General features: G+C 42.9%; 1 protein-coding gene across 4 annotated transcripts in view; it reads left to right on the top strand.

Annotated features, from left to right (window-relative positions):
- PDE4B (phosphodiesterase 4B) overlaps positions 1-25,988 on the top strand; it is a 447,018-nt gene that overhangs the window by 320,169 nt on the left and 100,861 nt on the right. For all 4 annotated transcript variants that reach the window (XM_032302838.1, XM_032302839.1, XM_032302836.1 and 1 more), the window contains 4 exons: positions 5,220-5,414; positions 14,050-14,086; positions 14,213-14,283; positions 23,716-23,768. In XM_032302838.1, the coding sequence (XP_032158729.1) occupies positions 5,220-5,414; positions 14,050-14,086; positions 14,213-14,283; positions 23,716-23,768 (356 nt within the window). The remainder of the gene's footprint in view (positions 1-5,219; positions 5,415-14,049; positions 14,087-14,212; positions 14,284-23,715; positions 23,769-25,988) is intronic.

Below are 25,988 nucleotides of genomic sequence, written 5' to 3'. Positions count from 1 at the left end.
TCGAGTGAATAAATTTTTAGGAAAGAGAAGCAAAATTGAGACAGCAGGGCCCTCTCCCCGAACGGTGGTGAGCCACAACGCAGGCCTGTGTGTTTAAACCTCTTCTGGAGAGTTCACAATTTTTATGGTGCTGCTATCCCTCAGAATAAACCAGAGACTCACCTCGAGAAGGGCTGAGTTGAAACAGAAAAATCTCCTCTGATTCAGAAACGAATTATCCCTAGGAGGTTGCCTTGTGTGTTTTTGTTGCAGAAATTGGGGTGTGTGCAGGTAATTGGGGGTCAGGAAACAGCCGCCCTGGGAACAATTGCAGGCAATTCTGCAATCACCTGGCTTAGCTTGAATTCTTGGAAGTAGAGCTTCTCTTAGTTTAATAAAAGGTTTCATGTATACCTTGCGGTTCTGTTCTTTATCCCTGATTTTTCCTCCTAGGCTTATGAATAAGGCCTCAGTCACATTTCTCCCTCTGAGACTGGCACGCAGCCCCACCTGCTCCGACGGGAGGCTGGGAGGTGCCTCGGGAGGAAGCGGTAGCTGTCTTCTGCCATCTGCTGGCTCCCTCTTCACAGCTGCCTTTGCATGGATTCTTAGAGAATGGAAACCGCAAGCAGAGAAAGTGTGGGGCAGAGAAGGTTCTTGCTTTTATTTAAAAAAGAAGGAGATTTGAAGAGGGCTACCACGGTGGCATACAAGGGCTTTTCTCGTGATGGGGTTTGTGTAAAGATGTCACCGCTCAAATGAATATCTAAGGCAGCGATTTTTCTACGCAAGATCAATTTCATTCAGGGAGAACACAGCTGTGTGTTTTAGTTTACTTTCTTTGGTTTTGTTCTGTTTCATTTTCCTTGTGTTCTTACACCATCACCTTATAAGGCTGATCAAATAAGTCACTGCCATATCTCTATAGACTCATTTAAAAGAAACAGCAGCAACCCATGGTAGTGGAAACAGAGATGAGAGTAAGCAGACAGGAAGAAGGAAGGGAAAGGAGAAAAAATTCACGGTGAATCACAGTATTTTTTAATCGGTGTGGCTGAATTTTTGTTGTTGTTGTTGTTGTTATTTACAAAGCTCTGACCCAGATGCCTGGGATACAAAAGTGAGTCAATATCGGGTCCCTTCTTTCTGGGATGTAAGAGTCCAGTGGGGATAAGTCAAATAGAGAATTAAGTAGAGAGGGGCACATGCTGTGGTCGGTATTGCAGTCAAGGAGCGGAGGGGAGCCCAGAGGAGGAACATCTGTCTACATCAAATTCAGGCTGCACTGTCAGAGAAAACTTCCTGGAGGAGGGGCCCCGAGCAGAAGTTTGAAGATAGTGACTTAGCGGAGACTGACGAGAAGGGCATTCGTGTTTCCAGGAGCACTGCTTCTTACCCTTCATGTCACCTGCTACCACCACTGCCTTGAGAAGCGAGACTCTGTATACAAAGCAGGAGAAAGTTGTTGAAATATTCAGTCTTAGACAAGGAGCAACTGATTCAGCCCAGGGTGTTGGGCCAACACAGGGAGAGGCAGGTGGAATCATTGTTGGGGGAGGGGGGTGTGTAAAGAATCCTGGACAGGAGACAGCCATTCTGGGACTTTCTCCGAACCTAGAAGAAAGGCAGTACTGTTTCTGTCCACCTGCTAGATATGGACAAACCCTTCCAGAAAAGTACAGTGAGATATTCAGAAACTCACAAGTGACTTGGTCTATCTGAAACTTCTGAGTGACCTCTTCTAATTATAACAGTAACCATAGGCTCAAAGATCTCAACTACAGTGTTCTTTAAGATCCTAAGTGTGATGCCAACAGTAAGGAAAATGCTTAAGAAAGTATGGCATGCTGAAAAGAAATTTCAAAAAATAAATGAAAGTTAAAAAAAAAAAAAAAAAAGAAAGAAAAGAAAGTACAATACAGCATCCGGGTGAACCATTAGATGCCAGGGCATGGAAAATGATAATTTCGGAAACCGCAGTACGTGAAAATACTTGTACAAAAAATATCATAACCCAAGCCTAGAGGGAAAATATCCAGAAGGAAACAACATACTAAACTAATAAAAGTGGTATTTTTTTCCCTGTTGTCTGTGTTTTATATAATATAGAAAACCGTTATAATGAATTTTTAATACAAAAACGCCAAAAGGTGAAATGTGTGTCCTGATTAAGGCAGGCGCAAAAAACTCACCCTACAGAATTCATCCTAAATGAATCATCGCCATTTATGTGTTTGTTTCTGATATTTCAGATTCCATTTTCTCCCTAATTGTGTTTCAGTTTGTGTGGTCTATTCATTTTGCTTGTTAAGTCTGTCCTCCGTCTTCCCCTTGCCCACGCCCCTCCTCCCACCCTGGATCTGCGGGATGTATTGTGATGTCTGCCCGCTAATTTTGCTGGGACTGGGGCTGGTGTCTGGTTGGTGATTCATGTTTGTTCCTAAGTTGTACATCTGTGTTGGTTGCTTTGAAACAGTGCCCCAGGGAATATGAAAGGCCGTTTGTCTCACTGAGACGGCGTCTTTGCACCCGAATTCTTCACTGGCTTCTTCTGAATTCCAGCAAGCTCTTTAGGGGTTTAGAGTTTAGGCACAGCAAAGAATAAAGAAAAACAAAACAAAAACAAAGGAGAACAGCAGGGAGAGAGTTTTGGTGTCTTGGTCTAGTCCCTGCCTACCCGGTAGGACAAGCTTCTTATATACAAACCCTGGGGACAGAATCCTTTAGGACATCCACTTTAAGGGGAATGCCTTGTGGATTTAAACTTTCTGCCCACGAGGAATGACTCTAGAAGAACATGGGGCAGAGTGAGGCCTGGTGGAAACTCTCAGTGGAAAAAGTTCTGAGACTTTGTTCGGCATACCCACTTGGTCCCTGCTAATGTTTTAGCACAGGAACACACATTCATAATATTTAATGACCGCTACTGCATGGGCACAGACCAATTAAATGAACTCAGGCCATACGACTAAATCTAGAGGCCCCTGCTGTTCCAGGCACGAACCCTTTAGGCCTCACGGGGGAGACCAGCAAATTTTGGAGGGCCTGGGGCAACGGCTGGCTGCCAAGGGTTACAAAAGTATTTCAGTGTCGTAATATCCATCAAGGCCAAACAGATCCATCCCAAATGTGAAAACTTGAGTGCACATGAAACTTCAAAGCTCATGCCCACTCTTAAGCTTTATATAGGGCCATGTTCACCTTTTAAGAACTTTCCTCTTTGTCCTTAAGAAGAGTTCAGAGCCAGCGTCAGGACCTACCAGTTCTACAAGATCTGGGTGGCACAAAGGAGCCCTTATTCACAAAGGAGCTCTTTATTTCGCTCAACTACTAGTAGAGATCTCCCCCAAGGAAAGTTTGCAAGTCAGCTTTTGTGATATTTTCACCCGCCGCAATGTAGTTGGCTTACAGCGTAGCTCTACCTCCAGGCAAGCGGAGATACAAGCTGGTGCGTGTGAGTGATTGCCCACCTGCCTGCTTGCCTGCCGTCTTTGAAAGGCAGCGCCATCCCAGACCATCAGCCTGCTGTGAAAATCCATGCACGGGGGCCCTGAAAGTCCAAATACGTATTGGATTGTTGTGGCTCTTCCCGGTCCTTTTAACCAGAGAGTCTCACCCGCTGCTTCTTATCAGACACCTGGTGTTTGTAGGTTGGCTGAAAAGCAGCTTCTCAAAATGGTCTCCGGGGAAGCATTATAACCCTACATTTTGTTATTTCTTATTTCCCGTTTCAAAGAAGCCTATAGCTTCAGGGTAATCTGCTGCTTCTCCTGTCTTCATTCAAGATAACAGTCAAGGTTGCTCATAATCTTACTGATTCTCTACGTTACCAAACACAAATTGCTTTTGAACTCAGAAGAAAAACTGCGCTGAGTTAGCCAGCAAGCCATTCTGATATGCTGTGATTAGAGAAGTCTGGGGTTGTAGAGCAATGAGTTGGAAGACTTGGGTCTTCCAGTACTCAACCGACAAGGGACAAGCATGTAACCTTGAACAAGTGATCTAAAATCTCTCTAATCTCCCTCAAATGTAGAGTGTGGTCATATTGTACAATTTATAGCATTGTTACGAGGGGTAAGTAGAATCATAGATCAGAAAGCAATTTGTATACTAGGAAAATATAAGCAAAATTTACCCCCAAAAAGAGCAGGTTGTAAAAACTAGTGAAAGAAAAGACCGTGAGTGAAGAAATGAATGATGGCCGCTGGAGGAGTATGAGGGGAGCCCACTCTTGTGGTCTAGCTTGGAGGAGAGAACACTCCCAAGTTCATACCTTCTTCAGGACCTCTCTGCAGAGCTGTAGCTGGAAACCACTGAATGGTTTAGAGAGATGTTAGGCAAGAGGGTTCCTGGCAGTTTAAAGCAAAGGTGCACCGGAGGAAAATGCATAGGGGATGATGGAGAGCATGGGAGGGACACAGTGCCTAAATGTGAAACCAGGATAGGGAGAGAAGAAAAGAGATGCGATCTCCAATGCTCCCATCATTGTGTTCATTGGTTGGAGTGTGTTCAACTAACCTGGGCTTGAAGGTACCTTCCTAGGGTGAACAGACCGACTAGAAATCCTAATGGCTCCCCTGTGCTAGAGCCAGTCGCTATACCCTCCTCCAGAGATAAAGCTCTCTCTACTTGCAGGGTAATTTGACATCATCAAATTAATCAAGTCATTTTCTGTGGTTAAACTTGCGTACGAATAGCAAGTCTCTGACCGGGCCTCGCATCTAATCAGCCAGTGAATATTTTCAGGATAGCACTTTGTTCCTGAAACATTGAGAAATATGCATATTGTATCTTTAATGAGATCGTGATGTTTATTTATGGCAGGAAGAACCCTCCCAGCTACCAAGACTCAATTAAGTGATAGCTCAGCGTCTGACACCTAGAGCTGTGTTGGATGCTGTCTCCAAAGTTGCTTATTAGCACCAAATGATTTTAAGTTTGGCTCGTATTCTGAGTAAGTCCAAGTTGCTCCTGCCCCTGAAAGGCCATGGGGCTTTGCTCCAGGGTTCAAATCCTGCCTCCACTGTTCACTAATGACTGGACTTCTGTGGGACTGTTTCCTTGGTACAAAATGTGAATAATAATGACTACAACTCACAGCTGTCTGGAAGGTTACAATGTTGCGTCCAGTATGAAAGTTTTATGTAAGATGCCCGGCACATGTTGGTTCTCCAGGTATGTGTGTCAGATGTCCTCCTCCAGGGTTATGTGACCAGCATTTTTTTTTGCTTTCTCTTAAGCTTTGATGTGGAAAATGGCCCTTCCCCAGGACGGAGCCCTCTGGACCCCCAGGCCAGCTCTTCCTCTGGGTTGGTGCTCCATGCCACCTTTCCTGGGCACAGCCAGCGCAGAGAGTCGTTTCTCTACAGATCAGACAGCGACTATGACTTGTCACCAAAGGCGATGTCAAGAAACTCTTCACTTCCAAGTGAGCAGTAAGTATGAGCCCTGGGTGGCCTCCCGTCTCGCGCTTACCTCATCTTTAACCCGTCCCAGCGGCGGCAACGGCTCTTCCCCTCTCACCCGGGGGAAGGCAGGAGGAGACAAATTAACTTGAGCAGAGAAGACACTGATGATCCTTCAAGAAATTAGTGCTCGACAGCAGGAGAAAAATGTAGCTGGGGTCCCCAAGGGCATACGAGTCTCAGGCACAGTGTACACTTTTTCATCTGTTACCAATATATATTTTTTTTAATTGTCATTCAGCCTCATTTCCTGACCTGTTGAATCATTTATGGGTTGAGAACCTTAACACCTTTTGCAAATCCTACTTGAATTTTCCACAGCATGTGCCGTTTGCATGAGGCTATGGTGAGAAAGAAAAACAGTAGCTGGGGACAGGCCCCCTTTCTCAGGGGTCTTTGCTTGGTGAGACACATTATACATTTAATAAGCTGTCATCCAGCCATGTGTCTGCATCCCTTCTCTGGAACCTTAACTCAATGCCCACTTGTTGCCGGCTCCTTGGTGAGACACAACACACTCCATGCCCTGTGAAACACAGCTGATGGTTTTGTTTTGCTGCTATTAATTATAGATCTCTCATTTTTAAAAGAACAATGATGGGGTTGTATTACTCATTTATCAAATTTCTGAAACCAAATAAAGTTGGATCCTGGAATGCATGCCTTAAAAGGTTTCTGGGCAGACGTACAATTGTTTTTAACATTGTATGTTATAAAAATATTGGTAGCTCCCTAAAGTCTCCAGCCTGGAAATTTCCACTGGGCTCCCTTGTGCTGTTGGAAAAGAAGCTAAACAGGGTCACCCTCTTATGAAAGGAGCAGGGGACATTTTAAAGCTACCAGTGAGAAAGGTTCCCCAGGGCATTTCTACCAACAAATTCTAACAGATGTACCCCTGGACTAAAATACCTCAATCATCGGGTGGGCCAAAATTCATGTGTTCTTCCTTCATTTGGCAAATACTTCCTGAATCTTTCCTATGTGCCACACTCTGGGGATGAAAGACTAACAAAACAGTAGAAAGATCGCAGAGGAGTTAAAAACAGATATTCTCAGAAAGGTTGCATGCTCTCAGGGATGTTACAGTTAATAAGAAATATAAGAGGCACACCCACGTAACTCTACTACAGAGTGGAAGGAAACACTGAATGAGTGCTTACCCCAGGGCCAGTGGCCCTGACATGTGTGTTATTTCTTTTCATCTTCACAACAGTCCTGTCAGGTGGGTCCCACCATTATCTCCACTGTACAGGTCATGAAAGAGAGCCTCTGAGAGACTGACAAAACTGCCCCCATCCCATGACTCTGTGCCATATGCTGTATCCCTTGATGTGGCGGAGTCGGACCATAGGTGAACCTTTTCTATTCGATTTGCCTGTGTTCTTCAAACCGTGAAGTAGAATCTCTACCAGCTGGTAGAAAACAGATGAGTTCAGAGTCAAAACAGATGAGTTCAGTCTCCTCCCTGAGGTGGGAGGAGAGGTAACCACTTTGCTGCAGATCCTGGAGAACCGAGGATGTTTCTGACCAAGGTTGGCATGGGGTCTTGGCGGAGTCTACCTGGAATTTCCTCTTTTGCCCAGAAGCACCTCTTTAGACGTCATAGGTGGAGAGCATGAAGGTGGGATGAGCTGACGGTCATTAGAGCTCCATTCACATAGCGTCTGACAGGTCAAAGACTGGCTTTGGAAGGCAGCTCACAGTTCCCCTGGACTCTTGTCAAACAGCATAATGAGTCTCGGGGGCATTCTGAGGCTTTCCAGAATGTTCCAACTGAATTTCAGATTAAACTCTGAAGATTTTTTTTTTAAAGAACCAAAAGTTATGAAGAATTTTGAACCTGAAGAGACCTTAGAGATGACAGTCCAACTTATTCTATAGCTCTAAAAAGAGAGATCTAATTCTAAATGACTCTGCAGGTAGGGTCCCTAGCAGTCACCGTTTATCTTTTTTTTCAGTTTAACCAACCAGCAAAAATTTCCCTCTAACTTAGAACCTACGTAGTGTTGCCAACTTTAAATATAGGCAAGTAAGGATTGTATGTGTAAGTTATCTAGTATCATTCTCAATGTCTTTTTTTTTTTTTTAAGAAAAAACTTCTTAGAATTAAAAGAAAAAAATGTAGAAAGGACACACTTTCATATTAAAGGACAGCCCTTCCCAAAAAACACAGTGGGTGACGTAAAATCACCCTATTAAAGATACTGAGCATAGAATCTATCAAAATCTTTGAGGGAATAAAAATGGCATGATTTTTTATTTTGCAAATGTTTCAGCATTATGTAAAACTTTTACATATTTGTCAGTTTAGAAATTTATATTTCTCAATACAACAAGAAGAGGAGTTTGAATAATATCCAGATTTTTCCGGTATTTCATTTTATCAGGACCACGTTGAAAAGTCCAGTTTCATATAAGTAGCTTGAACTTAACTGAAGTAATGCTGTCTAAAATATTTCACCTGATTATTACTCTTCAGAGTGAATTGAAATGAATAGAAGAACAGAAACCCCCAAGCCTCTCCCTGCTTTTCCTGCCTTCTACCTATGGAGCCAAGGAAAAGAAGGACAATGATAGGTCAAGTCTTGACATGAAGGCCATTGGGTGGGGGCTACGAGATGCTCCCTGCCCAGGAGCTCCTCATGTTCAACATGGCGCCCTCACGGATTTATGCAGGAAAGCTTGCCTAATTCCTCTGTCTGTAGTAAACCCCAGTGGTAGGGACAACACTGGCTTTTCCACATTTCTCATCTGAACACTTTCAGAAGAGTAAGAGGAAACATAGGCAGGGAGAATGAGTGAGAAGATATTAGGAGTAAAAATGTGAATAGAAAATTGGCTTTAATTTTTAACGACAAGAGAGATATTGAAATAAGGCTTTCTAGTAATGAAAACAAGATCATCATTGGGTCCCCTGAGGAAATTTCGGATGCTTTCCTAGATGTGGCAATACTCTGCTGATTTCTTTTTTGTTCCTGTGTTGTAGTCATCTCTAACGTAATGCCTTTGTACACTGAGGTACAGATTTCCCAATGGGAACATAAAGTACTGGAAACTGGTGAGACCAGTTACATTACTCAAAACTGTGGAGTTTTGACAATACATCTGCAAATCCACGGGGAAGGAAGAGCCGTATTTCCTTCGTTTGGTCACCCCATTTGCAAAGCCCTGTATAGGCAGAGAGCTGTTTAAAGCCACCATTTGTGTGAGAACTAAGTGGTCTCCAGAGAGAGCACCCAAGGGAGATAAGACCTAAGGATGAAGAAGAAAAGCATTAATAACTGCTTATTTAAATTTAAGACCAGTTTATTAATGGGGTACCAAAAAAGTACAATGTGGTGTTTAAGACTTGAGTTAGACCTACAGCCATGACACTTACTAATGTCATGACATTGGCATTGAATGTCTTTTAGTGTCTAAATTATCTGTAAATAAAAGTGCACATAAAATAAAAGTGCATTTCCTCTGTGCTAGGTACTATTTAAAGTACTTTACATCTGTTAACTCATTTAATTCCCATAATGTTACTTTAGTTGGTACTATAATTTTTGTGTCTTAAAAACAAAGACATTGATGCTTACAGAAGTTAAGTAACATGCCTAATAAATGGGTAACCAAGGCTTCGATCCAGGGAGTGTGGATGAGTAAATCATATGGATGTTTAGTATAAATACAGACTCAAAATGAAGATGAAAAATAAAAATAATGATACTAATCTCTGTTCTACCTACCTTTGCAGCTGTTATGAGGACCATATTCATTCTTTCTTTTAACAAAGACTTTCAAATTTAAATTTAAGGACGTGCTAACAAATAAGACATTTCCTGTGTCTTCAGGGGAGCTAAAAGATTAGTCTCTATAGGCATTTTTTTTTTCTATAGGCAATTTTGATATCTTTGAAGAAGGGCAGTCACAGAAGGGTTTGCAGAGGACTTTGGAAGGTCTGGCCAGGCAAGCGATAGGCCACTTTGAGCAGTTAGAGCTAAGCTGGAAGAGCTAGCCAGGCGGAGGCTTATGCAGGCAGAAGGGCCCTGTGCTCACTACTTTCTAGTTGTGGGAAAGCTCAGCTCAGGGCAGCTGAGGCAGAGAACGTGAGTGGATGACGAGGTGGTGGGAGGCAAGGCTGGAGGAGTGAGCAGGAACCTCGTCAGGAAGCGCCTCTCCAAAGGAGTTGGTCTTTCTGCTGAAGGAAATCAGTGGGAAACGACTAAAGGTTTTTAAGCAGGAAAATACATAATCCGGTGAATGTTTCTGGAAGATAGTTCTAATTACAGTGAAGAGTGGCTTGTACAGTGGACAATCCTTAAGACTGGTGCCCAAGAGCCAAGTGGAAGACTGCTTTGGTAATCCAAATAATAGAGGGTAGGGAACTATATTAGAGCAGATCCAGTGAGATTATTAAAAATTAATAAATATTTGCAAGTTAGCATAAGCAGGGTCTGGTGGCTGACTGTGGGGGGAGGTTTCAGGCTTGACCAAAAAAATAACTGGTTGCGCCACATTTTAGGGTCAAGAACATTCTCTTGGGGCGCCTGGGTGGCTCAGTGGTTTAAAGCCTCTGCTTTCGGCTCAGGTCATAATCCCAGAATCCTGGGATCTAGCCCCGCATGGGGCTCTCTGCTCAGTGGGAAGCCTGCTTCCCTTCCTCTCTGCCTGCCTCTCTGCCTACTTGTGATCTCTGTGTGTCAAGTAAATAAATAAAATCTTTAAAAAAAAAAAAAAAGAACATTCTCTTATCCCATGAAATAATGAATGTGAAAATGCTTTGTAAACTATAAGGTACATTATTCATTCTCTTGACTGCAATAAGGGGCAGATATGACTCTCCCCAAAAAGTTCTCACCAGTGGGGAAGATAGACATGCAATTCTTTAATTATCATAATAATGATACCTACTACTAATAAGAATAACTATAACAAATGAGTAAATGCCTTTATGTGCCAAGCATTGTTGTAAGAGTTGTACATATATAATAACTCATTTAATTCTTACAACACCCCAGTTTACAGATAAAGAAATTGAGGCCTAGAGAGGTTGCCTAATGTCCCATAGCTAGTAATTGTGCAATAGGAACAAACTAATGTTCTCTGGACTCCAAAATCTCTGCTCTTGTTTACAGGAGTGTATGTCTCTCTGTAAGAGGGACTAAAACCAATGTCTAAGGAAAATTCCGTGTGTAGGTATGACACAAGGAAAGACCAAATTAATGGAACCCAGGGGGTAGAGCTGAAGGAAGTAGCCTTTTTGCTTTCCAGAAAACCATTTCACTGTTCAGTGCAGACCTACCCTCACTTGAAGTTCTTGTAATGTGCTGGTTCTGTCACTAGATGTCGCACGTGCCCTGGTTCTGAACATCCCGCGTTGCCCTCTCTAGTGGTCTGGGAAATGAAGGACATCAGTTTTCACAATTAATCATAATTAATTTTGTTATTTCCATGTCATGTTACTCTAATCATCAATATATCAAATTATGATTAAAATTTTTAAAATAGTTTCATAAATAATCTGGCTGCACTCAGATAGGAATTTTGTTTTGTTTCTTTCCTCTACTGGGTATAAATTACCTATAAATTGTCAGATCCTTTCCTCTAGCAGCTACTACCTGATGTACAGCATGAGCTTTTGCCATTCAGATCCTTTAAGGGAACCAACGTTGGGGACCCACAAGTCCATCTCTTGCTTCTGAATATTCTGCTTTCCTACACTCTGGAATTTCCATGATGATGAAGTCATGCTGAGATGGTACCCCTTTAGTGTTTACTTCCCTTTAATCATTACTTTGTACCATTTTAGTAACTCCCCGTTCATGCAACAGTTCATCAGCTTCAGCTACTACAAATGCATAAGATCTGTTTATGTTTTGAGCTTTTATTGGCTATTTAGACTCCCAAAATCCAGGAGCTTTAGATGACCTGTTAACTCTTAATTCTATTACCTTATGTCCCCCACCTCACCGCGATGTCTTATGAACAGTGTGAACTTCATAGGCAAAATCTGAACAAATAGCAAGCTGTTCGGCCATGTAAAGTCCATCTCAAGAAAATGGCTTGGGAAGGAGCAGCTGACCGTACAGTTCACACCCTGCATTTATCACAACTGCTCCTCTCAGCACCTTCTTCTGTCTCTCCTTTGGCTTTTCTCCAGGAACCCTGAGGCTCTTTCTTGGGCTCCCTTTCTCTATATTCCCCCACCTCCAGAAGCCACTCCCTGCCATTGCTTTAACTTTCCCCCACTGTTGTAGGTAACTCTGAAATGTATAACTCCAGTTCCCATATTTCAGTCTTCCTGCTTGATGTCTCCACTGGGATATGAGAGAGGATTTTAAAATTCAGCTTGTGGGAAAGAGACACATCTCCTCCCCCATGTTCTCCTTACTTTCTTGTTTTTGCTCATGACTTCACTATTTTCCCACACACCCCTTTTTTAAACTGAAGTAGTATTTCTCTATGATCTCTGAGCCAATTAAATGCTGAGTCCTTGGCAAGACCCTTTAAGGTCTCTTCAAATTGTCTTTTCCTGTTTCTTCCTGTGCCTCACCGATTTCTTCTCATCTGAATGACGGCTTTATCCCCCTAACCATTCTTCTTCGTTCTGTTCTCTCTCCAGTCTCTTGGTGTCCATGGCATTTTACTTTCTAAAGCACTTTTCTGCTTGCCTGACTCACTCAAAACCTTCACTAGTTCCTTTCTTCCATGTGAGTTAAGGAAGTGTATGAGTTAAGGAGTGTGGAAGCACCACTTCCACGACCGTGGTCCATACCACGCTTAAGATGAGTGTGGGGGACCTTCCAATCTTATCCGTGGGGGGACCTTCCAATCTTATCCTCTAGAAACATCTCCAGTTAATGGGTTCAGCTCTTCCCAAAGAGCCACCAACCATCTCAGGGAGCATGTTCTATATTTTCCCATTTCAGTGCCTTTGTTCTTGCCATTTCTCTCATTGGTGGCATCTCCCATCCCTGTTTTTTAGAGTCTGCCCTTCAAGGTTCATCTCAAAACCAGTCATTCAGTCAAGCTTGCCCTACTTCCTCTAATTTGTAATTATTACCTCTCCTTTACACCCCATTAAATTTCCCCATTAAGTGTTTGTATTTCTCATTCTGTATCTGTTGCAGTGTTTTGAATATTTTTTCTGTCTCCCCTAGAATGCTGCAGTTGGGGGGGCGGTGAAGAGGTGGGTCATGGGTTCTGTATAATTCAATCTGCCACCTATGCAGGGTCATCATAAAATAGGTAATATAGTGGTTAAAAACACGGATTTTTGGACTCAGACAATCTTAGCTCTTCTACTTATCATGTGCTAGTTAAGTAGTGGCTTAACTTCTCCTAGCCTTGATGTCATCTTTAAAATGGGAATAGTAAAGGTACCTGCCTTAAGCCTTGTTATAAGAATTAAATGAGATAATATGCATAAAGTGCTAGTGTGGGGCCTGACATAGGGTCATCATCCAAAGAATGTTCATCAGTGTTCTTTTTGTAGTCACTGTACAATGTAGTTGCACAAGAACTTGACTAGAGTGCATTAGAGGGGAACTTCTAGCTAAAGACCAAGGTAGAAGGCAAAGTATTATATTAAATAAGACCCCAAAGTAAAAGCCTGTGTTAGGGAAGAGGCCTACATGGACAGAAGTATTGTTCAGCACTGCGTCTCTGCATCCCATATGATGATACAGGGCAGGTGCCTAATAATCATTTGTTGTGCTCACGTTATTAACCAGTAAGGCACCATTTATGTATGGTGATCGTGAGGACAGAGAAGATCAGACAGTAAAGGAAGCTCATTGTCAACCAACTTCTATGCAGCGGTCTTGACTCACAGATAGTAAGTTGGCCTGATTTTATGACTGCCGCTAAGGACACTGTGTCTTCTAAGGACTTTATGGACAGCTTGCTGAACGTGGGCTTAGGTAGATTTACTGAAGTATGTGCCTGAGAAAGAGTGCATTTCTGAAAGCATCCTTTTGACTATTCCTAAGTACAGATTTGCATAACACTACATACGGCTTAAACAGATCTTTGGGACAAAATGAGCAAGAGAGAGATGGTAATAGTAGGCTCAGTCTGCACACTCCCATTGAAAGCTTTTCCTTGGGTACTTTAAGAAAAAAAAGTTATATTAAAAACAAAAAGTAATGGGATTCCCAGACAGAGATCTGTGTTTAAATGGCATTAAGGCTGTGGTTCAAATCAACAAAAGCCAGGAAATCCAAAGTTAACCTTTATCCAGACTGTTAGGCCATTTTTTCCAACTCTGTGTGCTTGTGAGTAGCTTTCCCTTTGAATTTCCTGGCTCTGGCAACCAAGTCGCTTTGAATTACAGTATACCAGGTCTGCTATTTAATGGGATTGTACCCTGAGGTTATAGGCTTACTTGCAAGTGCTTTTCTGTGTCACTGTAAGCCCAGGAGCCATGAACCTGGTATTTTGTTCTTTCAAATTCCTAAGGTTCCCATTTATGCCCAGATCAGTCCTGCCCTATATCCAGGTAGAAGGACTTGTGGAGCATTTGTGTTGATGACACTGATACGGTTTAGTATTACAGCTTATATCTCCTGGTTATAATTCAAATTCATTTTTATGTGTTTCTTTTCTCTCTTTTCACCAGACATGGCGATGACTTGATTGTAACACCTTTTGCCCAGGTATGTATTCTGCTGACCCTGGCTTGCTCTCTCTCCCTCTGCCCTGGGCGCAGTTTCTAAGTGTGGCCTCTGAACCTGCCCTTCGTCTCCCTTTGTTCCTAATCATCCGGATCCTTGTCCTTCCAGGTCCTCGCCAGCTTGCGAAGTGTGAGAAACAACTTTACTGTACTGACAAACCTTCATGGAACATCCAGCAAGTAAGTATGGACGTTTTGTGGAGTAACGAATCCCTTCCATAAAGGCAACAACATTGAGCCACATTAAAAAGAACAACAACAACAACAACAACAAAAGCTATCGCATGAAAATTTGGCCTGCAAACTGAGTTAGGACACGTGATGAAATTTGAAAATAGGATAGAGCACCGTAGTATTTTAGAACTGGTAAGACGTTAGAAATTAGTCTGAATCTTGTGAATCTTTGCATCCTTAACACTTAGTAGACAGCAAAGAGTTCAACGAATGGAAAGTGAGCCGAGGATTTTTGTTGACGTTTACATTTACTACTTTGGAAAGTATGAATACTTAGCAGTAACAGCCATAAATTCTACTAAAATCCTTTTGGAATAGCTGTTAATGAACTCAGAGATTCAAATGCAAGATTAAAGGTAGCAAAAAGTTCAAGTCCAAGTTGCCTTTTTTTGATACTGTATAAACAGGTTCATATAATTTGGTGAATAAGAGTGAAGTTATCTTCTTCTCTGCCCCCAAATAACCATATAACCTTGGTCATTTCAATGAATATTGCTGAACCTTGGTCTCCTCATCTTTATAATGAAAAGTTTGAACTCGATATTCCCACACAAATTTCTCTTCCAAAATCATTTCCATCTGTGAGTCTAAGTGCTGTGCAGTTCATTATCCAGCATTTTAAAAGGTCATCACAGGACTCAGAAGGTCCTCGTATCAATGACCTCAGAATGGCACCCAAGGCACCTCATGATCCAACTCAAGTTAGTGCGATGGATGGTTGATTGGGTTTATATCTGATGCTGTAGACACAAAGCTAGAGACTTGCCCAGCCTCTTTGATAGTGATACGCCCTGTTTGTTCATTTATTAAATGATTCGCCCAAGAAGAATTTATTTAGTATATACTAGTCATCCATACATTCATGTATGTTTTTGACAAATATTTGTTCAGCACTGCCTTTTACCGGAAACTAGTAATGTAATAGTGACTGAAACAGACAAGTTTTCTGCCCTTTCAAAGCTTGCATTCAAGTAGGAAGTTCCAGAGCATATGGTGGTGAACGATCAGCCCAGGTTTCTGGCCACATGGAATCACATTCTAACAACTGTGGTCTGATTTTTTTCGTGCATGTTCTATTTCCCATCCCAATTGTGGACACTGTTCTCTCTTCCTAAACTGTCTCTCTCCACCTGCCTGTGATGGTCTGGCTAAATCCTGCTGGTCTCTTACTGCTCATCTCTGGTATCTTACAGCTGGTATGCTTCCCCGGACCCCACCGAGCCTGGCTGAGTGCCCTTCCATGGCCCCAGAGCACTCTCCCAACCTCATCACACCGTTTATGGCTTTCTGCCCACCAGTAGACCTCACGTCCTTTGAGAGGCCCCTTTAGAATTATATTTACCCTCCTCGAATTTCCAAGATGTAACATAATGCCTGAAGCGTAGCATATGCCGCATGAATATGCATCACACATAGAAATTTTTGAACAAATAATTATTGGAGAAAGACCCCCAGTGACTGGGACAATTATTTTTTCAGAAGAGATTCCTTTTTTTCTTTACAGACTAGGACCTCTGGGGCCCTACCTATTGATTGCATAACCCAGTCCAACCACTTGACAGTTAGTGACTTGGGTACAACTTCTCTACGTCTCAGTTTCCTAATCCGTAAAATGGGTTGCTCTAAGGTTGAAATGAGTTGATATTTGTAGAGCACTTATAGCAGCATCTAGCCCATTGTAGATGCTCCATAAGTATGAGCTATTGTAACTGATAGTTAATCTGTCTTCCTGAATCTGGACAGTGTGACGCTTTGGAGTTTTCACATCCATTATCTCAGTTAGAATCACCATAAATGCTCTGTATGTCAGGTGCTGTTGCCCCCACTCTGTGGATGAAGAGACAAAGCCTAGGGAGATTAAATGACTTCCATAGGAACACACCACTGCTGGTAAAGGGCAGAATCAGACCTGAAGCCTGATATCCTGACTCTCACTGCAGTGTACTTTGTAAAGAAAAATGGTTGTTTTCTTCCTGTGTAGGGGAAAACCCAGTTCTTCCTGTGTTTTTCTTCCCTGGGAGTCTCCCTGAGTAACAGAAAACACTTCACTTCTGACACTCTGGTCACCAAATATGTGGAGGTCCCCTATTCTTGCAATAACAAGCAAGTCTCGGACACCAGCTAGGTGTCCTACAATTTAACTTGGTTCTGACACTATCTACCTGGAGATGCCATCAGATCCTAGATTAAAGGCTCCATCCCACAGGACTGCATCTCACTCAGATGTCAGTCACCCCTCAGGTTATCACCTGTGCTACTCACCTATGGCATACATATCGCAGCTGCCACAGACCCCTCCTCAGGTTCAATTAATGTACCAGAGTGGCTCACAGAACTCAGAGAAACATTTACCTTTACCAGGGGACTAAAGGACATGATAAAGACACACATGCACAGCCAGACGAAGAGCTACCTAGAATGAAGCTGGGAGGGTCCTGAACACGGGAGCTTCTGTCTGCATGGAACGGGGTGGGGGGGATCACCCTCCTAGAATAGGTATGTTTGTTCACCAGCCTCGAAGCTCTCAGAACCCCATACTATTGGGATTTTATGGAGGCTTCATCACATAGACACGATCGATTATTAACTCTTGTTTTTAGCCCCTCTCCCCTCTCTGGAGGATGAGAGGTAGGGCTGACCAGCCCCTCCCTGAAGCCTACCCAGAGTTGCCTCATTAGAACAAAAGATGCTCCCAGTGCTCTTACCACTTAGGAAGTTACAAGAGTTGTAGGAGCTCAGTGCCAGGAATTGGGGGCAGAGACCAATATATTCTATTTCTGTTACATCACATCTTTGCATTTCTTATACCCATTACATCTTTTTGGTTATGGGAAGAAAGCTCCAAAGGTTTTTTAACAGAGTCGTTTAGGAAGAACTTATGGAATAGATGAAGGTTAGAGAACCCAAAGGCAGAGACATAGGCTAGGAGAGTGTTTTCAGGAATTTAAGTATTAGGAGTGAATGGGGCACTTGTGTGGCTCAGTTAGTTAAGCACCTCACGCTTGATTTCGGCTCAGGTCATGATCTCAGGGTCCTGGAATAGAGCCCTGCTTCAGGCTCCTCGCCGAACGTGGAGCCTGCTTGAGACTCTCTCTTTCTCTCTCTTTGCCTCTGTGTCTCCCCCAACTCTCTTTCTCTCAAAATAAATAAATAAATAAATTTTTTTTAATGTTAAAATATTTGGAGCAAAGCCCTGGACCAAGAGATGATGGAGGTGGGAACGAGGGAGGAAAGATTAATAAAGATACATTTCAAAGGCTCCTTTGGTCTAGCAGAACTCAAGGTCATCGTACTGCACAGCCCCAAGGCAAGGATAGGGGATGTTTTCAGTTACTTTGTGTTGCAAGAACTTGAATATTCTTTTTCTGTAACTATGGGGGCATTCAGCCTAACCATGTTGAATAATAGGCTATGTCAGTTCAAGCTACTTTCTCGAGAATCAGGTCTTTCCACAGCCTTGAGGGTTTTGAGACACATAAACCTTCAGGAGCTAGAGTACCCTAAGACCACAGTTGTCACATACAGAGCTGACTCTGAGTCCATTTTCACACTGTGGCTGAGGACCACTCTCCAAATCATGGCCCTTTACATTGCCTTTAGTCTACACCAAACCATACTCACCAAACAGACTAGATCTCCAGCAGTAGGGGAATTGTATCTGGTGATCTTTCTCCAGTCCATCCCCATATTTCTACAGAGTTGATCCTCTTATTGATTCCAAGTATTTTCTTGAAACCAATACCACCTAACCCAAGTTCAAGTCAGGGCACATGTACTACTAGAGTTGAGCTTGCCTGTCTAACTCAGGCTGAGAACTGAATGATGGGCTTCAGTTACAAGTGAAGCAGCCTAGCAGGGGCAAATTGGAAAACTGAGTGTTCATTTAATGCATTCCATCCTATTCCTAATCAGTATCCTCAGAGAGAGAAAGAAAAAACCGAGGACAAGAAAAATGGGTCCACCATACTGAGAGCATTTCCCCCACATATTCATTTGTCTTAACAACTGAAACTGTAAGATTCGTGGAGCTCACAAGTTGCTTTCTGGGGTATTTGACTTGGGTTCCAGGGGTGCCACTCCTTGCCCTAAATGTAACATTTAAGCCATAATTCTGTCCTTGGAATGGTTTTCTTGAGACATCTGGATAGTGTGGTTTATTTTATGAAAAGGACTCCCACATAGAACTATACTTCTCATAAGTCAAGATTTCCTTTATCTTTTGGCTCTTTGCTCTGCACAAAAATAGTTCATTGTCCGCCTGAGCTTTACCACCCAAAGGGTGAAAAATCTGAGTTTCTGTTGAGGTGATTTCCTTGCACTTCCATGAAATGTTCCATTGAGAGATGCTTGATTGGGCCTGTATTTCTTGGCTTCAAATTAAAACCCATTATTTCTTTAGTCCCAGGAGTTAATTTTGAAAATACGGCTTTCATTTAGAGCTGTTAATTCAGATAAGCATCCCTAAAGCATTTACTGGCTTCAGCTGATGGAGAAATCACTTACAAGTAAGAACACCCACCATTCTTCAGTCTGATCAGCAGGGAATAGAGCAGCTGGGAGCAAAGAGGTGTCCCCCGTCATTCAACTGTGCCTCTAACATTACAGAAATTACCAGTGGCTATCAGAAAGTCAGGTAACATCTCTGTATCAACATTCTTCCGAGGCATAATTTAATCAACATGCATGTAATCTTTGAGAAAGAATTAATAACCACTTAATTTTGTTTTCAATGTATATCTTTCATTGCTTTATGTCCTTTGGCATGGGATTTAAATTAGCTGAGAATAATAAAATCTTGAGCACTCAGAGGGGAAAGAACCCAGCCAAATTTCCTCAGAGTAAGTGAGGAAATATATGTACAAGTGCTCACACAGGAGCTGGCACATTGTAAATTAGCAGTAAATGTTAGTTGCCGCCTGCTTTCCCCAAGTGAGGAAGAAACCGAAAGGTTCAGTGAGTTGCCACGGGCTATGCAGTTGGAACGTGCCAGAGCCAGGATTAGGATTCCTGTCTTCTTATTCATAGTCCAGTTCTTTCTCCACTGTGCTTTTCAAGGCTGTAAAAAATTAACTGCTATGGCCAAATTATCCTTCATTTTAATATCACCATCTTTAATCCGGGCATATAACTTCTTATGATTCTTGTATAAGTTGGGGACCACTGGACAACCAATGCCATTTTCTTCTGGCACTCATGACACTTTCTCATTGGCACTCTTCATGCCCTGTAAGCAATAATGCAGCTTCCAGAAGTCATTCATTCATTTAAGGTGTGTTGAGCCTCTTTGCACCAGGTCTTGGGAATAAGTGGTTCTTGCCTTTGCAAAGCTTACCCATACCGATGCTTATCTGAATTAACAACTTGAAATAAGAGCTAGGTTTTCCAAATTAACTCCTGGGACAAAGGGATTTATGTAATTTGTGTCATTTTCAAGAAGTCGTTGCGAGAAACGGGTGCTGCGAGTAGCCACTATGAAGAAAGTCGAGATGCCCAAACATTTTAAGGTCCCCTCGTTCCATGTCTCCTTGCACAAAAGCCTCTTTGGAACTCAGGAAGACAGGGAAAGTAAAATTATTCATGACACATTATTAATCCAATGAATACGTATTGAATACCTCTATCATAGCAAATATAAAGAGGTCAATTCCAAGGTTACTAAGATGAATGAAGTCCAGTCTTTGCTTAAATTTCTCACAGGTGAATTGAGGAGACAGACAAGAAAATAGGAACTGTAGGAACTGCAAGATAGTCTGAGCAGTGCTAGGACCGGGCAAAGGCAGCCAGCCACAAGTAGCACCGAGGGGGACCACTCACAGTGGGGAAGGCACAGCTGAAGAAGTGATGGCTGAGGGGAATCCTTGTACAGGGAAGGAGTCTGCCACTTACAAAGGGGGGAAAGAGTGAGCAAAGTAAAACATATGCAAAGGCCCAGTAACGTGAGCACATGCTGGGTTTGTGGGAATAGTGAGTGGTATGTAGAACTGAGACTGTAGAGGAAAAGGAAACCAGATAAAACATTTATGTGGTATTTGGCTCCTCAAATGATTGTCACATCAAGGGTTCATTCAACCAACAGTTCACCAACATCTATGGAGTGCCCACTATTTGTGGGGCAGGTTATCCTACAGAGGATATATGGAAAGGAGTTAGCACTGGATCCCCCCCCCATCAGTGGGGTCACAGACTAGTGGTGGGGGTAATGTGCACACATACGAGTTATAACAGGAGGAAATAATCCACAAAGATACAAAGCACCATGGGATATTAGAAGAGGGGTCCATTTTAGCTAACATGATGACATCTTTTGCAAAAGGTGGCATTTCATTTTGAAGGTACCATTCTGACACCAATCCAGTGTGTGGATTTTTCCCCTACACATCCAAGCAATTTTCCCTTACTGCCAGCTGAGTACCCTACCATTCAACTTAGGTCTGACACTGTCCACCTGCAGATAGCATCAGATCCCACAGATTAAGGGCTCAGTCCTGCAAGACTCTCCCCACTTCAGCCACCAGGTGCAAGTCCAGTTTGTTACCAGTGCTTGTGACCCACTGACTGTAGATCAGAGGCTCCCATGACCCACGCCCCACCCCACCCCACCCGTCCTATGTTTTATTAATTTCCTAGAGTGGCTCACAGAACTCAGAAATATTTTACTAACTAGAATACTGGTTTATTATAAAAGGATATAATTAATTCAGTAACAGCCAAATGGAAGAGACGCAGTCTCCTGGCATTCACTGTCCTGGAGACACTCCAAACCCAGTCCTTTTGGGGTTTTATGGAGGCTTTGTTCCATAGTCGTGATTGATCAAATCATTGGCCACTGATGACCGAACTCAATCTCCAGCTCCTGTTGTCTCTCCAGAGGCCTGAGGTGGGGCTGAAAATGCCAGCCCTCCAGTCAGGTGGCTGGTTCCCCTGGCAGTCAGCCCCCATCTTTAGATTACCTGGAGGCTTTCCATAAATCTCATTAACATAGCAAAGGACACTTTTTATAACTCTCTTCAACTTTCCAAGAGTTTGAGGACCTCTGTGGTAGGGATGAAGACAGAGATCAAATATACATTTCTTCTTCTAAATCACAAAATCACAGAAAGGCAGGTGATACTGACATGTGTGGATTTGCAGGGGGAGAGCTGCCCTTCCAGAGGAATAGCCTGAGTGGTATCAGGAGAGGGATAGCACATGTTCACAGAAACATAAGTGATCAAGTTTGGCCTAGGCAAATATGAGTTAGTCCGTCCTTCCTTCCTTCTTTCCTTCCTTCCTTCCTTCCTTCCTTCCTTCCTTCCTTCCTTCCTCCCATTCATGTCATTCATTAAGCATTCACTGAGTTCTTGGCATATGAAGGACCATCCTGGATCCCAGGGATCCAGTAGTAACCAAGTCGTTCCTGTCTACATAAATTTTATATTTAAACTACGGAGTTCTATATTGAACACTACTTAAGGCCCATTTTAATCACAATTGTAAAGTGCTATTAAGGAGAAGCACAAGATACTTGAGATCAAACAGCCAGTCAATGGTTTGAGATGAAATGTCAGGAATTCCGACCGATAAGCTGGAAAAAGTATGTTGGGGCCAAAGAGCGGAGGACTTTGAATGCTAAGCTAAGGAGTTTGGAATTTAATCTCTTAACTTTTCCTGAAAAACAGCCCTCGGTATGACTGCAGGTGTTATCAGCAGATGGAATAGTGGAAAGAGAATGCACTTTGGGTTCAGGAAGACTTAGCTTTGAATCTCAGCCACGCCAGTTACAAACCACGTGTGCCTCAGCGTGTTTCTTAACCTCTTCACCTGTGCTTCAGTTTCCTTCTTCTTAAAATGAGATGATTATATTCCAGTGGAAGCTAAGAAGGACCTAGCATGATGTTTAGCAGAAAAGAAAAGTAATCTTTGGAGGGCGATTGTTCTTCCCCTGCTACACAAGATCATGTCAGGCCACGGAGGGTTTAAAGGCACTTTGCCTAGGATGACCTAGCTAGGAAATGTTCTGTACGTGTGATCCATGTCCGTCAGAGCCTGCAGCTATCAGGTGTGCTACCTAGAAGCTAGATGGCCCCTGATGGATCTGGGAAGAGAACTTGTGGCCATCCCAGTAGCGAGACCCTTTCTCCACAATATCCTTGTAGGCCATTCTCTGTCATTTAGAACATGGCTTCCTTCCTAAAACGTGGTAGTGTATCAAAACTCACAGATCTATGTGAAAAATACAGATTCCCAGATACTGCAATAGCCTCTCCGGGGATGGGGAAGGGAATCATAGTTTTAATGGCTTGCCAAGTGAGTAAGACACTCATCCATGCTTGAGAACCACTGACTGGCCTTGCATCTCCCTCTCACTTGTTGCTAATATCCTATTGCTTTGTAGTGGGGCAGACAGCCCTCTGTTCCAGTGGCTCTGAAAATGGGCTCCCAGACCAGCAGTATTAGTACCACCGGGCACTTTTAGAAATGCATCTTCTCAGGCTTCCTTCCCCACCCCCCACCCCCCGCCCCATGCCTGATCTGTCAAACGCCCTGGGAACTGTGTCTAGCAGTGGGTGTTAGCAAAGCCTTCTAGGTGATTCTGATGATCCCAGAGTTTGAGGCCACTGCTCTAGACTATTTCGGAGAGGCTCCCCTGTAATGCACTGGGCAGAAGTTCTACAAAGCATGAAAAGGTTGGTGAGAGCAGCAAAAGGGGAGGGGGTGGGGGCGAGAGGGGCGGGATTGGGAAATGAAGAAAAAAAGAAAAACAGAAACCAAAAGGTGGAGCCCAGTATTTGTGGAGCTTGCGTTTGTTTGCTTGCTTCATTGGTCTCTTGACATCAGCAGGCTCATTGCAATGTAGAATAATGCCCAGTTCCTCTGCGAAGAGACCACTCCAGAGGTTAAGGAAGCCAGATTCCTGTTCCTGTGTGACTTTTGGCAGCTGACTTCATCTCTCTGGGTCTCAGTTTCCTGAGGTGCAAAAGGGAGGCCCAGACTGATTGGTCTCTAAGGACTCCTCTGGCATGACTTTCTGCAGCGCTGCCAAAGGAATCGGGATCCACTCTGACATTTGGTGTTATTCCTGAGCAAGCGTATTGTCTGAGGGCCCCCCTGGAACAGTGAAACCTGAAACAGAGGGGCTGGTTAGGGACCTGGAGTAAATGACTTCCTTCCTGAAGAGTTGGAGCCTAGGGAAATTCCAGGCCATCTGGCTGTGAGGGGATTGCAGTCATCTACCAGTGTTATGGGAGACGGCCTTCCGGAGATAGCATTATGTCATCTGATAACTCATTATGACCTGGAAAACTCTTCAGTGATCTCGGGGTGGGGGACAGAGGTAGGGAGACGTGAAGGTGATATTCACACAAAGACTCAGGCCTTCTTTCCTCTCGGTCTCCACAGGAGGTCCCCAGCTGCTGCTAGTCAGCCACCTGTCTCCAGAGTCAACCCGCAAGGTAAGCCGTATCACATTGAGTGTCAAAATAATCCATGTGTCATTTGTGTGGAAACTTTTTTAGGATCATTGCACTTGTTTGCATATCATGGCCCTCTAAAATCTCTTGGTGACTATTCTCAAAGGCATAGTGGAGCTTTCCTTCATTCCACATAAAACCCAATGAAAAACAGTATTGAATAGTTTTCCGGTCATACGTGCACCTGGGCTTTCAGGCTGTGATGGATGTGTGGTAATGGGGCTTCCCAGAAGGGAGGCAGGAGGTGGAGATGTACTGATAGTGCAACTTCACCTCAGCTTGCTGGGCCCCCATAAACTCCAGGACAGCTGACTTCAAAGGCCCTGAGGGGCCCCCAGGTTGGCCTGAGCATCCCACAGGGTGTGCTAGTGGTTTTCCTCCAAGCGTCAGCTCTAGGTCCCACTTGAATCCACATCCTTTCCAGGTGTGAAACCAAAGTCTCTTCCAGGTCACAGATCATTTCCCTTGGAGGTCATCCAACTTTGTTCCTCAAGAGTGTGTGTGTGTGTGTGTGTGTGTGTGTGTTTTAAGAAACCCAACGTCTCATCTTTCAGTGCTGTGCATATGCTTTCCATGCAGAGTGGAGAGTTGGGCTATGCAGAAGGAACCCCTCGTAGACAGCAATTCTACGTGACATAAGATGCAACCAGTTACAAGTCCAAAATGGCATTTCCCACCTTGACTCTGTCCCCACTAGTGTGATGGTGGACCTGGGTAAAACCACAGGAGAAACAAGTCAGATGAGCTCTGTTGAGATGGCTTAACACCAAATAGCACTGCCTCGAATGCTTCTCTCTTTCCGGCTATGCTATTTCCCCTTGCTTTATCCTTAACGATCTTCCTTTCTTGCAAGTTGTGTTCTCCCCCTGGCATCACAGCCATGAGGATAACGGAAATAATATAAAAGCCCAACTCCTAAAAACAAAAAAACAAAAACTTAGGTTCCATTGGCTCATTGGCTTCAGAAGTATTTATGGTACACACTTTTAAAAATATTTTTGTTAGAAAAAAGATTGAGAACGAGACTCAAGTTGAAAGGAAGATACTAAGTAAAGGTAAGTTTGCCTCTAGAGCCCAATGATACGAAACAGAGAGAAGAAAATAGTACTCCGTCCCCAGGCTTCAAAAACCTGGTGTGCTGATGTCCTATTTCCTTTAGAAGTTCGATAAAAGGAAACAAAATAGACTGTTTGAACATATAACTGGTGTTACATAGTTGAAGATCAAAGGAGTTGGTTTTGAAACTCCTATCATTTCATCATCTTAGCTCACCAGCGAGACATCATCGCTCACATTTCTGTTAGGCAAATGTGCTAAGAAGATTTTGACATCAATTTGAATATTTAAACTGTTTTCTTTTTCTTGTAATAAATACTGACAAACATTGGGAGAATATGTGATATTTACGGCTCTATAAATTAGCTCATTAGCCGGAGATGTTGTTGGAAAGATCATTTTGTGATTATTGGCACAGTAACTACCGCTTGGCAACTAGGGATTCTTTTGCTAAATTCTTTTAAAACAATGGAGCAAAGAAATGACAATACCACTTAGGCAATTTGTTTTCGTCTGTCTTTGTGGCAAACTACAAAATTTCTGGCTTTTCGTCGGGAAGAGAATGTAGCGATACCAATTATTACGTAATTATAGGTTTCAAAATCTCCTTAACGCTTAACCACAGCCAGAAAAGGAAGGAGGACACACACATCCTGTGTTTTGTTCTTATTATCAGCTTAAATAAGTCAGGCAGATTTTTCCTGGTATTTTAATATTTATCAGCATGTGACAAAGAGGTGTGTTTAAATAGAAACTTTAAAAGGGAATGAAAAGTAGCTCAGAGCAAACAGAATTGAATGCTGGAGTGCTGCTTTTAAAAGATGATTTTTCATGATAATAAGATCAGTTTTTCATCTATTATCACTAAGTTGAACCCATGCATTTCAGTTGAAATCCAAGATAGAAGATACAAGAATTCCATGCATTTAAACACATTTAGCAACAATCCAGTTTGGTAGGAAAGCCTGACTGACTTCGGCTGTAACTCTTCTTGGATAAAAAACAAGTATAAGAGAGACAGAGAGAGAAAGGGAAAAGCCAAATATTTTTTAAATGCTTTTTCCCCATTCATCTAAATGAAGGGAAGGCAATTCATTTTAAGAGCTACTTGTCAGAACCCCTGGTTAAATTGGTACATTTGCTCCT

The sequence above is a fragment of the Mustela erminea genome, chromosome 10 (assembly GCF_009829155.1).
Source record: "Mustela erminea isolate mMusErm1 chromosome 10, mMusErm1.Pri, whole genome shotgun sequence".
Lineage (NCBI taxonomy): Eukaryota > Metazoa > Chordata > Mammalia > Carnivora > Mustelidae > Mustela > Mustela erminea.
Note: the sequence above shows the minus strand (reverse complement) of the source record. Positions and strands in the feature narration are given on the sequence as shown.